Source organism: Artibeus jamaicensis, unplaced genomic scaffold (genome assembly GCF_021234435.1).
Source record: "Artibeus jamaicensis isolate MK-2021 breed Jamaican fruit bat unplaced genomic scaffold, CSHL_Jam_final contig_588, whole genome shotgun sequence".
Classification (NCBI taxonomy): Eukaryota; Metazoa; Chordata; class Mammalia; order Chiroptera; family Phyllostomidae; genus Artibeus; species Artibeus jamaicensis.
The window spans coordinates 8526502-8539109 of NW_026521895.1; the positions used below are offsets into that span (position 1 = coordinate 8526502).

A 12608-nucleotide genomic window follows, 5' to 3' on the forward strand; every position below is an offset into this window, starting at 1 on the left:
TTTGAGAAAGCGTACCCCTTACTGTGAAAGGTTCACAGGAGGGAAACTGGACACAGGGACCAAGGGACTCTGTGTGTCATCGTCACAACTGTCCTGTAAATCTAAACCCGTTCTAAGGTTGGTTAAAAAAATAATAGATACTTGCAGAAAATTTGGCAAGTACAGAGAATTTTTTAAATTATCTTCTTATACAAGAGGAAAAATGTATTTTATACATTTTTAACATACGTATTTAACTTTGCGTATAGTTAAATATGTATGATTTTGCAAATGAGACATATATGCATATAGTTTTTTCAAATGAATATCTTTCCACACCATTAAATGTGTTACGGATTTATAATCGTTGCATAATATTCTGTTATATGAAGATATGCCAGAATGTGTTTAACCAATGCCTTCTAATTGGAAATGATGCTGCTGCCCCGTGTTTCATTATTATAAGCAGGGTCGTTCCTTAGCCCTGTAATTAAAACTTTGTTCACTGTTACTTCCTCAGGAGCATTTTTTAGAAATGGCGTTGCACACTCAAAAAATGCTCCAAGTTTAAAAAATGTTGATAGTTTTTTGGAACATAAGTTTGAATTCATATCCAGTGGAGATGATTTTGAATGAGAAATTATATGAAAAACTGAATTTATAGTGGAGAGGTAGTGGGCTAGAACTAGCTGGGTGGGAAATTGAGGAAAACCTGATGTAAGTTTTTCATTTATTTATTTTTGAGGTTTTATGGAGAACAACTCTGGTGAGGTAGGGAAAGAATGACCAAACAAGGGAAGCCCCATGGCCGTGGGGAGGGGCGCTGGGCAGGGGCAGGTCAGCCCGGGCGTGGAAGTGGACCTTTACAGACAGATGGGGCAGGTTTGGGAATGGGGCGCTCCTTTGCTTCTGCTGGGTCTGAGGAGGAGGCAAAGGCAAAAAAAGGTTAGGCATCTGAAGGTTAGTTAGGTTAAGTGCAGGCCCACTTAATGTGAGAACTCTGCTCCTACCCCCACCCTCAATCACCCAGAAGAGGAGGGAAGAACCATAGGTGGTAATGGGCAGTGACCATGTTCAGTAGGAATCTGTCCTGAGACAGGTTAAGCTGTGACAGACACTGATGGCAGGAGAGAACTAATGCCCTGATTTGTGCCTTTTAGTTTCTAGGCCACTGGCAGCCAATTTTGGACAAATTGCAATAAATCTCCTCATGAAAGGACACACTCTCCTATCTACATTGTGTGTGACGGTCCCTCCAGCCTACACTCACCCCCGGAGGCACTGTTCCTCTTGTCCCCAGCGGTTTGGTGGCTGCATTCCAGGGTGCAGCCCAAAACTGTGCCCACTCCTAACACTGCAGTTACACTGCCTGAAAGCGCCAGCCCAGGTTATCAGCTTTTGGAAATGTATCCATGTTAGTGCTGGGAACAGCCCTCAGCTGATTTCCTAGTTTGCCCCCTGCCTTCCAGGAGCTGAGGAAGTTCCAGCACAGCCCAGCGCCTCCATGTCATGAGTGGCTATAAATAGACAGCGGTAGTGAGTTGTGTTTCTCTGTTCAGATGTGCTAAATTTGTGAATGTCATCTCCGTTGTTTTACTTAGACTTGTCATTCTTACCATTTGTTTCTCAAGCATTTTCCTGCTACAAGCTTTAGATGCCTTTTTGTGATGTTTTGATTGGAGGCTCAAATGTTGACCTGTTTTTTTCTGAAGTCTGCTCTATGGGGATTTGCTTTCCTGCCATGACTTGAGAACTGTTCCAGTGTCCACTGCGTCTGTGGCTGGAGCTCTGGCCACCCACCACGGCCTTCAGAAAATGAGGAGTTCAGGCAGTCATAGAGTTCCAAGGAAGGTGTAGTGAGTGCTTCCTCTGAGTTTTACTGTTGAGTGAATAATCAACCTGAGCCTTCCCTCTGGAGTTCCCACTCTTTGGTTCTGTTCTGGTCAGATTTTCAGAAAAATGCAGCAGAAAAACAAATCTCTGGACAGCTCTCTGCTGGTAACTCACATGCCAAATTAGGTGTGTGAGGTAGCAAATAGGTATTTGGTAGGGAAGGGGAAAGAGTGTGAAAACAAGGGTCTCAGAACCATAGCATCCAAACAATATCCTCGGTGTGTGGATTCTCAAAGCAATGAGAAAACACCCTTTCATTGGCTGAAATGTGACTCATCCCACCTTTCAGAAATTGGAACTGCCCACGTTCGACTCTGCTAAGTCTTTTTCGCTGCCTGCCTGCTGGCCCTGCTCCCCCTTCTTTTCTTCTTGGGACCGAGTGTACAGAATTAGATTCATTATCATTGTTGGTTCATGACACATTGTCATCCTGACCATACATGACCCACTTTTATGTATTTGATCATTTTTAATAACTGCTTCACTAATAGGAACTGGCCTGTTTCCAGATTTTTTGCTCATGTGTCTGCCTTTACCTCTCATTTTCACATCCGGAGCCCAAATTCCCAGAACCAGATGGCGGGGGAACAATGAATCATACACTTCAACTCCAGGTCCCACCACTAGGGACACGGTGCTGTTACTTCTTGCACGTCCCCAGCTATGCCCTTCAAAGGTTCTCCTTCTCTGTGCACATTGAACACAAAGGCTTTGATGGGAAAGTGTGAGTCCTACCTGTGGCAGAATAACTGTGTGGGTGTGAACCAAGCATAATTGTACCCCCGAGGGGTTAGTAATATATTTTACATTCTCTGAGAAATTTTCAAAACTTTTGTTTGATTGTGTTCCAAGATAGTGTATTGTTTGCTTAAGTTTTTTTTTCCCCCTATGTCATAAGCAAATTCATAGTGGGAGCCCAGCATAGGAGGCTTTCTACTAGTTTCACTAGGGAATATTCTAAACAATGTAGTGAATAGTTAGTTGGTTTATTTTAGACTATTCTCTGAATACCCTTTAGCACAAGATATCTTGGACCATAATGAGGAGAGGAGACAAATGTAGCCCAACCCTTCTCAGAGTTCAGGGCTGTCAAGCCTAGTGGTAGGAACAGTCACCATGTACCGGGTGATGTGACAGAGGGCCCACCAAGACAATAAAAGGGAACCGGAAACAAATCATACAAATGTTGCCTACCCCCTATTAGCCGGCCGGGAGCAGGGCAGCCAGACCCCCCCCCAGAGGGGGTTTGCCATCCTCCACAGCCTCCCAGGAGCTGCCCTGCGATTGTTTGGGAATCATTATCTCCGCTGGGCTTTTTATGGTTCACAGGGGCAGCTCCTGCCAGCCGGGATCCTGTTGCTGTTTTGTGAAAACAGTCCCCGGAGTTCAGGGGGAGAAATGCTATGTGGAGAGGCAAGAAACATGAAAAACGGAGGAAGAAAGTGGACTCTGTCAAGCTGTTTGTGTAGTTCCTCTCCTTTTGTCCTCATCTCTTTTTAAAATAAATGGTTTAGGACTGTAATAGAATTGCCATCAAACGCCAAGAGTCAGTTATTGTGGAAGCAAGTAAGTAAAAGTGACCAGCTGAGGTCGTGGAGTGAGAGGGATGAGAAGCGCTGACCCTCAACCAGGAGCCAGCCCGGAACAGGAAGGGGCAGTTTGGGGCTGTTTGTTTGGTTTGGGGATTTTGGGGGTTTGTTTGGGGTTTTTTGATCAGTAATATCTTGATACTACATATTTATTCCCATATCAAAATGGATTGCAGGGAAAGCTTTAGGGTATATTTATTCGTTCAAGAAGGAAGACTCTTATTCACATTATGTAAAAGGCTATAGACAAGATACAAATGGCCGTAACAAAGCCAATCACACATATGTCTCTCCACAATTGTTGCTTAACTAATTATTTCAGAGGGACAATGACTTGAATAGATAGAAGTATCTTTGTTTTTGTTAAAAGGAGTCTGTTTTCTAACCTACTTCAGTGGCCTGGCACTTGTGTTAAAAATTTACCTGCCTATTAGTTTTTTCTTGTTTGTTTTCTGTTTTAGAGTTCACATACTTTTATTCTTTTATACACTCTCAATGTCCTTTCTCATGTTTACCATTTTAAACATAAAAGCCTGTGATTGAGCCGGTCAAGCAGCATAATGAGAACTTTAGGTACTTTGTACTTTTATAGTCATTCTTTTTGATCACAGTTCATCTCAGTAGAAATCGACGTAGACATAATGGCTTCTTTACTGCCTTGTGAAGCTCACATAAATCTACTCAAGCCTCCCAACAGGACAGCAGTTAGTGAAGCTGAGTCGGACAAGGAGGGAAGGGGCGGAGCAGATGGACATGGGAGGGAGGGAGATATTTCAATATATCACTTTTGAATCAGTGTGAATGTTATTACCTACATCAAAACAAGTAAAATAAAGTTTAGAAAAGAGGGAGGAGTCAACAGGCACTGGCAGTCGTTATAAATGGCTTTGAGGTGTCTGGTTAAAGATTATTATAAAAAGCTCTTCATTGGATTGACAGCTTGCTGTCAGCCAGTTTGCTGACTGTCCCAGGATGCCCTGGGGTGTGGCCGGGCTCTAACGTGCTCTCAGCCGCTTAACTGCGTCCTGTTTGTAGAGCTCAGACTTGGCATTTCCCATAGGCTTAAGTGATACCTATTGCATATTAGGCCAAATTGACTTGGACACTTTTAAGCTGGAGTTTTATGAGAGGGGAAGCCAAGCTTAAAAAGTTAAAATATTTTGATAACCCCTAGCATAGAAGAAAATTTAAGGAAACCAATCGAGCTCAACATTTTCAGCTCAAACACACTACTGAGCTGTGTGTTAAATTATACTGCCAAAATTCATTCCCTTTCCATTTGCATCTGATTCATCATTGCTCTCATTTTTAATGTTTTTAAACATTACCTGTTGAAGCTGTTAAAATCCAGTAAGTGCCTTTGCGCATACCCAATTAAATGCCCAATTACCAATTTCAGGCTCTTGACTCACATTTTAAGTGAGATGAACCCAGCCCTGCAGCTGAATTGTTAATGGGTGACAGATCGAGAAGGAAGTGAGATTTTCAGTGTTCTCGCTCAGGAACCTTGTCCCCACAGTTGCAGCAGGAGCACAGCACCTTGTTGCTGCTTCTGCATCAAACCCTGTGAACTGTCCCGAACCAGTGTTGGGTTACAACTGTGGGTGTCCTTTCAAGAAGAGGAAGAAAATCGAGGGCAAGCTGGAGTCACTGGAGCCTGGGCAGGGGCACTGGAATAATTTCCTTTTCAAGAAAAGAATAGTGCCTTTGTGCTGAGGCCAGGAAACAAGACCAGGAAGCTTGGAGCTCTGTTTTTTAATATAAATATGTATTTAACAAGATTACTTCCTAAACATGGAGTTTGAGCATAGAGGAGTATCCAGGATTCTTGGCCAGGAAACGGGTTGTCTTAAAATTCATCCCAGGTCAAGGTAATCTAAAAGAAATTAGCTGCTCTCTGGGTGGTCTTATTTCTGTTCTTACAAAGTGGCCCTTCCCAGTCAGTAGGCCCGTCTTTTTAGCTAGGGAGGCACAGGGGTGGTTGGAGGGGTAAATCAGATCTGCTTTGCTTCTCTTGATCCTTCTGAGCCCTATGCATCCTCAGGCTGCAGCTCAGAGGACATTTCTTTCATAAAGGAGCTGTCCTGAATCTACCCGGAACCAACCCTCACTTGCCCACTTCACTTAGGATGTGTTTTTTCTCTCCTTCAAATGCCTGATTATATGCTTGCTGGTGGTAAGAAATATACATCATGGGATTTATCACATCCTGCCTTGTATTTTAGCACTTAATGACTTGTGCTTTCCCTTCCAAGAGGCAGACTTGCTGAGGAGTGGGGCCGCATTTGAATCATTTGGTCCTTATTTTCACCTCCCATCTCATCTCTCTTCCCTCCACCCTTGGTCATCACTTTTTCTTCAGTGAGCATTCAGTAGGTTTTTGTTGACCAAATGTTATTTTTACCTTCGGATTTTTCCAGAAAAATGGAATAGCCAGACTGCTTTATGATCCAAGCGTTAGGGGTTGAAATTCTTCTTGAGCGAAGAAGAAACATCTCATATTCAGTTAGAATTCCCTCCGGGAGAATTTAGGAAAGTGATAAACATTACATTTTGCCACTCCCAACAGAATAGTTTTCTCATGCCATGAAACTTTCTTCCTGCCAGGAGACCTCCCCTCCTGACCACCCCTCACCCCCGCAGTTCATCAGCCCTGCAGAGGGAAACAGCAGTCTGGCAGTCTCTTTGATTAACAATCTCAGATGAGTCTAGAAAAATGACTGGGTAGAAGAAATTGAAGCTGTCCTTTGTGTGCTGAACATTTTTAAGTGAAAACCTGTTTTACATTTTCCAGGAGGTTTCGTTTGTTTTTTAAGATTCTATTTATTTCCTTTTAGAGACAGGGGAGGGAATGAGAAAGAGGGAGAGGAATACCTGAAAGAAACATCTGTGTGTGGTTGCCTCTCACATGCCCCCAACTGGGGACCTGGCCCGCAACCCAGGCCTGTACCTGACTGGGAATCGAACCAGTGATCTTTAGATTCACAAGCTGGCGCTCAGTCCACCGAGCCACACCAGCCAGGGCCATTTTCTGTTTTTATCTGAAAAGATCCACTTTACTTTTTTATCTACGCAATGGCTTTCTGTGTTTCTCACTGTATTAGCTGGAGGCACCATAACATGCAGCATGTATTTCTGTGACCCACAGAGCCATAGAATGTTAAAATTAGAAGGGGCTCATAGCATCCTGCCGGTCTAGCCTCATCCTGGGGATGATGAAATTAAGACCTAAACAGCAAAAGACATGTGTCTAAAATGCCCGGAGACAAGCAGTGTGGTCATCGGAACCAGAGCTTTCTACTGCCCACCCCATCCCCATCTCTGTCTCTCTCTCTGTATGGACACAGCTTCCTTCACAGACGACATCAGTTTCTAGGTCACATCCTGGGTCTGTAGGGCTGTTTTGGTCCATGATGGCACAGGTGAGGAACTACAAGGTGATTTGACGCCAGAAACCTGGGCCGTCCACTGGAGAACCATTCTAATGACCCTTTCCTTCTGACAAGCTGTTAGGAGGCAGCATTTCTCCCTCGCAGGAGGTGACGGGTTGAGCTGTGGGGTTTTTTTCAAGGAACCTTGTTATATATTCTTACATAAATTTCCTTTTCCTGTGTTGTCCCAGGCAACAACTCTTTACTCGTATATGGAAAAAAATAGCTGTTTCATTTACTTTGTTCTTTCAATTAAGATAACCTCCTACCCATGACAGTGCATGAAGCACACTAGCTTTCTGCTTGGCTTATATTTTGGTAAACAGAGCTTTTTACACTAGGAGCTGATTTTGGTTTCAGCCATGTTTCTCCAAAACCTTTCGAACATGGTGGCCAGGATGATGCAGATGGGGTGAAGACCGTGGCATAGTGTGGCGTGTGCCTGTGGGTGGGACCAGGGCAAAGAGCATCTGACAGTCACCTTTTGAAGATGCCCGAACAACTCTCTGTGGAGAACCAGAAATGGAGGCCAGTAGAATAATGAATTCTGTTATAACACAAATCCGACATCAGGGCGTCGGACAGAGTGACTTTCCCTCTGGTCAATTCTGACTCTGATATACAGCCTGGAGCCTGCCCCTCAGTTCAGACCATGGGCAGCAAATCTTCCTGCACCCACAAAAGGAGGAGAGAGGGAGCATTTTCCCATGGATAAAGCGTGTTCTCTCCCTCTCTTAAGAATTGCCATTACTTAAGATTTGAAGTACCATTTGGAGTGCTCAGTAATTGCTAAATTTAGTTCACAATCCTACAAATGTTTCCTTGTGTATAGGGCAGCAGAATTGACAGTGGAGGTCTTCAGCACCTGCACATCAGCAATGTTAGGTGTCCCGGCTCTTTGTGGTCGGTGCAGTGTCCTATGGATTGTTGGACACACTGTCTTGGGAACGGAGTGCACACAGGAGTTCAGGCAGATATCCCTGTGTCTGTGTATTTGGACACTGTCCTTATGAGTTCTTCCCCCACACGCCCAGTGTTCCCATCAGTCAAGGAAGGATGAGGTGGACATGCATCTGCAGAATGAATCTCTTTCCAGAGAAGCCCTCAGAAGAAGGGAGAAACTTAATGGTTGTGGTTCAGCACAAAGGAGAAAAACCAAACGTGGAAGCAGTGACCTCTCCTGTACTTCCTTCTGCAGGGACACCACAATGGCTCCAGTCCTGGCACAGCAGTCCCTGTTCTCAATTGTCTGTCTCATCAGAAATCCGAATCAGTCACACTGTGGCTGTTCCCACCTTTATTCTCCTCCCTCTGAAAGTGTGGCTTTTTTGCCATTTGTTTTGCACTTGAGAGAGTGACTCTAAGTGTGTTTCACTCCTTCTCTCTGGGGGACTCTGTTTTTTCTCTTTCCTTGAGTCTCCCTTGAGAATTCTCCTCCTGTGAAAGCTTTTCTAGCTCTTCTGGCCTGTTGAACCCCCACTTTGGCACTGAAAGGTAATTGCCATTTTCACTTGATTTTTTTTATCTAAATGTAACCTGAAAACCCTTGAGAAGCAAGAACTGTATCTTCTTTTGCCTGGAGTGCCAAAAAACTAATTAATAAACAACAACAAGATCCTACGGCAATCTTATCAGGGAATATATTTTCATTCGAGGGAGACTCAAGTGTTCTGGACTGAGAGTGCCTGATGATCCCTCACAAACTTAGCTGAAGCTTCCCTTTGCACTACCTATGGGGGGAAAATGCTTCCTGAGCATATGAATAGAGTGATACAATATGCAAAAAAAAAAGTTTAACTTGTTAAACTTTAAAAAATCGGCAGGTTAGGGCAAATGATTTGCTTGCAAACAGCGTATTCCCTTTGTGTCCCTAGATTAGATTTAGCGTGGCAAAGCTCTAAAATGAGCGTTACAGTTCATATAGATGTTTTGAGAAGCAGGGGGAGAGTGGGCTGGACTGCCTACAAAGTCCTGTGGCACAAGGGGAATAGGAGCTTGGCCCATGAAGAACAGGCACTATTTAGATTTGTAGGAGGAGGTGGCCCTAAGGGTGTCCAGGCTGAGAAGTCACATGGAGCAGGCAGGGTGGTCTGTGATGTGTGCAGGGCTCTGGGAGGGACCTGGCTTTTTGGTGGTGCCAAGGCCCCAGTGGAGGAGAAGGTGAGGCTGGATAGACAGGAACCAGCCGAGCATTCAGCACCCGAGGGGACTTAGGATCCAGGACTTCGATTATTTAAATAATTAAACATTTGTTTTTCTAAAAATAAGTTATGTGATTTACACTTGAATTATCAAGGCTTCTAAATGGTTTTATTCATCAAGATAGCATCTTCTGCATGTGATGAGATGATTGACAGCAGTGGGAAGAACTTGCACCCAGAGCGATTTGCACAGACTTCTTTCTGAATGTGAGGACATGGAGATGATCACCTGGTATCTTGGGGGCAGCCTTTGCAATACATCTGGGGAGGACACTGGCTTCACCCCACAGAACTCTCAATGACAATGACGTCCTTAGCAAAGGAAGCCCATAGGAAAGAAGCGCTGATTCTATTCTTGTCAATTACAACAGACCCTGAAGTGTCCTTTATGTGTGTTAGTCATGTCCTCAGAATCTACTTAGTTTTGCTGGTGTTTATGGTTTTGTGATGGCTGTGTGATGTTTGCTACAGAGTCACAGGTGCCTTGGCAGTTCGAAATGCACATGCCCAGCATCATGAATGACCGGTGACTGCAGGTATGAAATCACAACAGCCGAGAAAAGATTCACTTGAAAAACACTTGGATAACTGTGGCCTGTCACTTTACTTGTAATTCTTAACCTGCCAGAACTCATTCATTTTTTATACTTTTTTATATTTTATTTTTTGTTTTAGTCATAAATGAATATCTTCTGAGGCCCACTGGGACTTTCAGTTCATAATGGAGAGTCTAGGAGTCTGAAGATTTGTTGATTGACTAAAATCTATTTTGGAGAAGTGAACCTTTGTGAGAATTTTGTCATAGTTTGCTTTCTCTGTTTGTCTGTTTAATATTGATAGTTCTGGAGAGTTTTCCATCTTCACGAAAGTGCCAGCACCTCTTGGTGCAAAGTTATGCTGAAGGCTAAGCAAAGGTTAGATAGGGGTAGGCGCTGTTGGCACTGGAGATTTTGGCCTATGGACTCAAATGGAGAAAAGTTGGTACAAATTTGCATCTGGTCACAAAACATAAAACAGACACCTGGTTATGAGTCGAGACCCTCAGGTAGATGCAACACCTGGAAACTCTCTTGTCCCAGACACGCAGATGAGCAGAGTGAGCTGAGTATCTTGAGTTCATTGCCCGAGGCAATGATATTTGACTGGACTAGAAGGTATATTGTGAGAGTTTCTGAGTTAGTGATCCTAACATTTGGAAAACGTAACCCGATCTTATCATAAGCCCCTCAGGAACCAAGCAACAGCGAGCCTTAGCTAAGAAGCAGCAAAGTGGAAGCCCACATTCTGGAGATGAGGTCTTTTATCATTTGCTTCTGCAGCTAGTAAATAGCCAGCTGGTTACTGTGTTATGAGAGATCTGAGGACTTTGGACCACTCATGTTGTCACCTGGCACATTCCTGATAAACAGGTTGACAGAACAAGACCTACAGCACATACTGTCCCCTCTGTGGCAATTGTTCAAACCATGCAAACTACCAATTACACCTACACAGATAAATTTTGTGCAGAGTCTTTCATTTGGTACCTTTACTTCCAGTGCCACCCTCCCATTTTCAACAACCTCATCCCCTGGTATTCATTGCCTTCATTCGACAGACATACAGTATCAATGCTTACTGTATGCAAGGAACCCTGCTAGACACTTTACTGTTCTTTGAATGCAAGTTGGGGCTGGAGAGGGATAGAGGCAGAAAGCTTGCCTGTACAGTATTAAATTCTTTAGTGAGGACAGCAAATAGCCTCTCTCTCCCAAGGAACTCAAAATGGGCTTATTCCTGTCATGCAGAAATAATGGCGAAAAGGACATAATAGGATGCAAAATATTGGTCAATGTGGCCTGTAGGTGGAAAAAATAAGTTTAAAATGTCACTTAAAATTTTTGTCTAATCTCTTTGAGAATGTGGCAAAACATTGGGTCTATAAATACTCACAGTAAATAATAAGTTGACAAGAAGCATGCAGCATCATGGTTTTAAAATCACTAACCTACCAACTAGGAATCCAAATCAATCCAACGCTCAGTGTGAACTTGTTGCGTTGTGTTGGCCCTTTTTAAACTGCTCTACTTGAGTCTGGCTCCGTGTCTGACAGGGAACCTGGAGAACTGAGCAGGATCCTTGCAGGTTCATCCACAGGATGTGGTGATGGACAGAAAGAAAGAAAGAAAAAAAAAGGTCTGTCTGAGAAAAGACGGAGGAACTAGAACGGTTTTAATGAGGAGAAAATTGGTGACCAAAGAAATGGTGAATTTCAAGGATGTGAAATGCAAATGGCTTTAAATTACAACCTAAAAAGAGAGTTTTGAAACTTTTCATCATGAAACTTTTTAACTATTAGGGTGAGTTGTAAATTATTATTATGGAGGTAAAGAAGTTAGGGGAAAAAAATCTATACAAAGTAGCTGAGAGGGTAACCATGCCCAAAGGCGAGATATGGTTAGGAAAATGAACATCTTGAGACACCTTCCAACTCTATAATTCTGTATTACATTGATTATACAGACAGAAGCACAAGCCATACATGTAAAATCAGTAAGTGAACTTTAGTGATATCAAATCAGTGTAAGAAACCGAACAGAATCTTAGATTGTACATTAAAAGAATGAAAAGCGTTGTTTTTTAGGAGCCAATAGAAGTTACATTTTTTAGTATTTTAGTGTTCTAAAAAACTCATATATTTGGCCCCTGGTTATAAGTGCTCAGTTTAGTTTTAAAACTAGTATAGATTACCTGGTAGTGCAAAATTGGTGTTATCTGCCCCAAATTTCAGTCAACATAGACTGAAGTTTTGGTATCAAATTAATTTCATGCAAAGGATTTGAGAATTCAGAGTTAGTAGGTCCTCTTCCTGGCATGCATGCTCCTTCAATAAATGTAATCTCTGCCTCACATACACCATATATCCATAGTGCTTGCTCCTGCAAATTATTTGTTTATTTTTTCAGATAATGAGTAAATGGCTTTACTTTCATAGTGGAAGAGGTACGGGGGCATCCGGTAAAACTGAGGAATTGCACTCCATAGTCTGTACCCCCAAGGGTGGGGTAAGCACTCAGCTCCATCCCTGAGACCCCGGGAAACAGGTTAATGGCCACATTCAGCGTTTCCTGGGAGCAGCCGCTTCTCTCTTTGGCGTGGAGTAGTGGCCCAGTATGGCGACTGCTGTCTGATTCAGATCGGCCTGAGCAGAGCAGCCTCTGGTCTAGACTGGGAGGCTGAGAGAGGACAGGCAACCTGGGACTAGCAAGTGGCGGCCTGCAGAGTTCATGACCAGCTGAGTTTTGAGAAGAGCTAATGTATCAGTGGTTGTGCCTCATCTCCTTAGGACAGTTTGTCCTCCAATTATGGTCTGATTTATGTGAAAATTGTAACTGGGGAATTAGATGGAGAAAGCTGAGCATATCACCACTCATTCAGCACCAGAGGGCTGGTTGTTTACTCCTTTTGTTCTGAATGTTCGTCAAGGCTGTGCTGTTGAAAGATCCCCAGGGATTTTTCTTAGGAAGGAATCATTT

At 43.3% G+C, this 12608-nt stretch overlaps 1 protein-coding gene across 7 annotated transcripts in view; it reads left to right on the forward strand.

The window, feature by feature from the left end:
• The window catches only part of STXBP6 (syntaxin binding protein 6), a 239606-nt gene that overhangs the window by 156032 nt on the left and 70966 nt on the right, over positions 1 to 12608 (forward strand). The window contains exon 1 of one of the 7 annotated variants that reach the window (XM_053670499.1): positions 3245 to 3438. The exons of 5 other annotated variants lie outside the window; for them this stretch is intronic. In XM_053670499.1, the coding sequence (XP_053526474.1) occupies position 3438 (1 nt within the window). In that variant the 5' untranslated portion in view covers positions 3245 to 3437. Of the gene's footprint in view, positions 1 to 3244; positions 3439 to 5309; positions 5333 to 12608 lie in introns of those variants that run through there. One more of the 7 variants, XM_053670500.1, reaches the window with a different exon arrangement.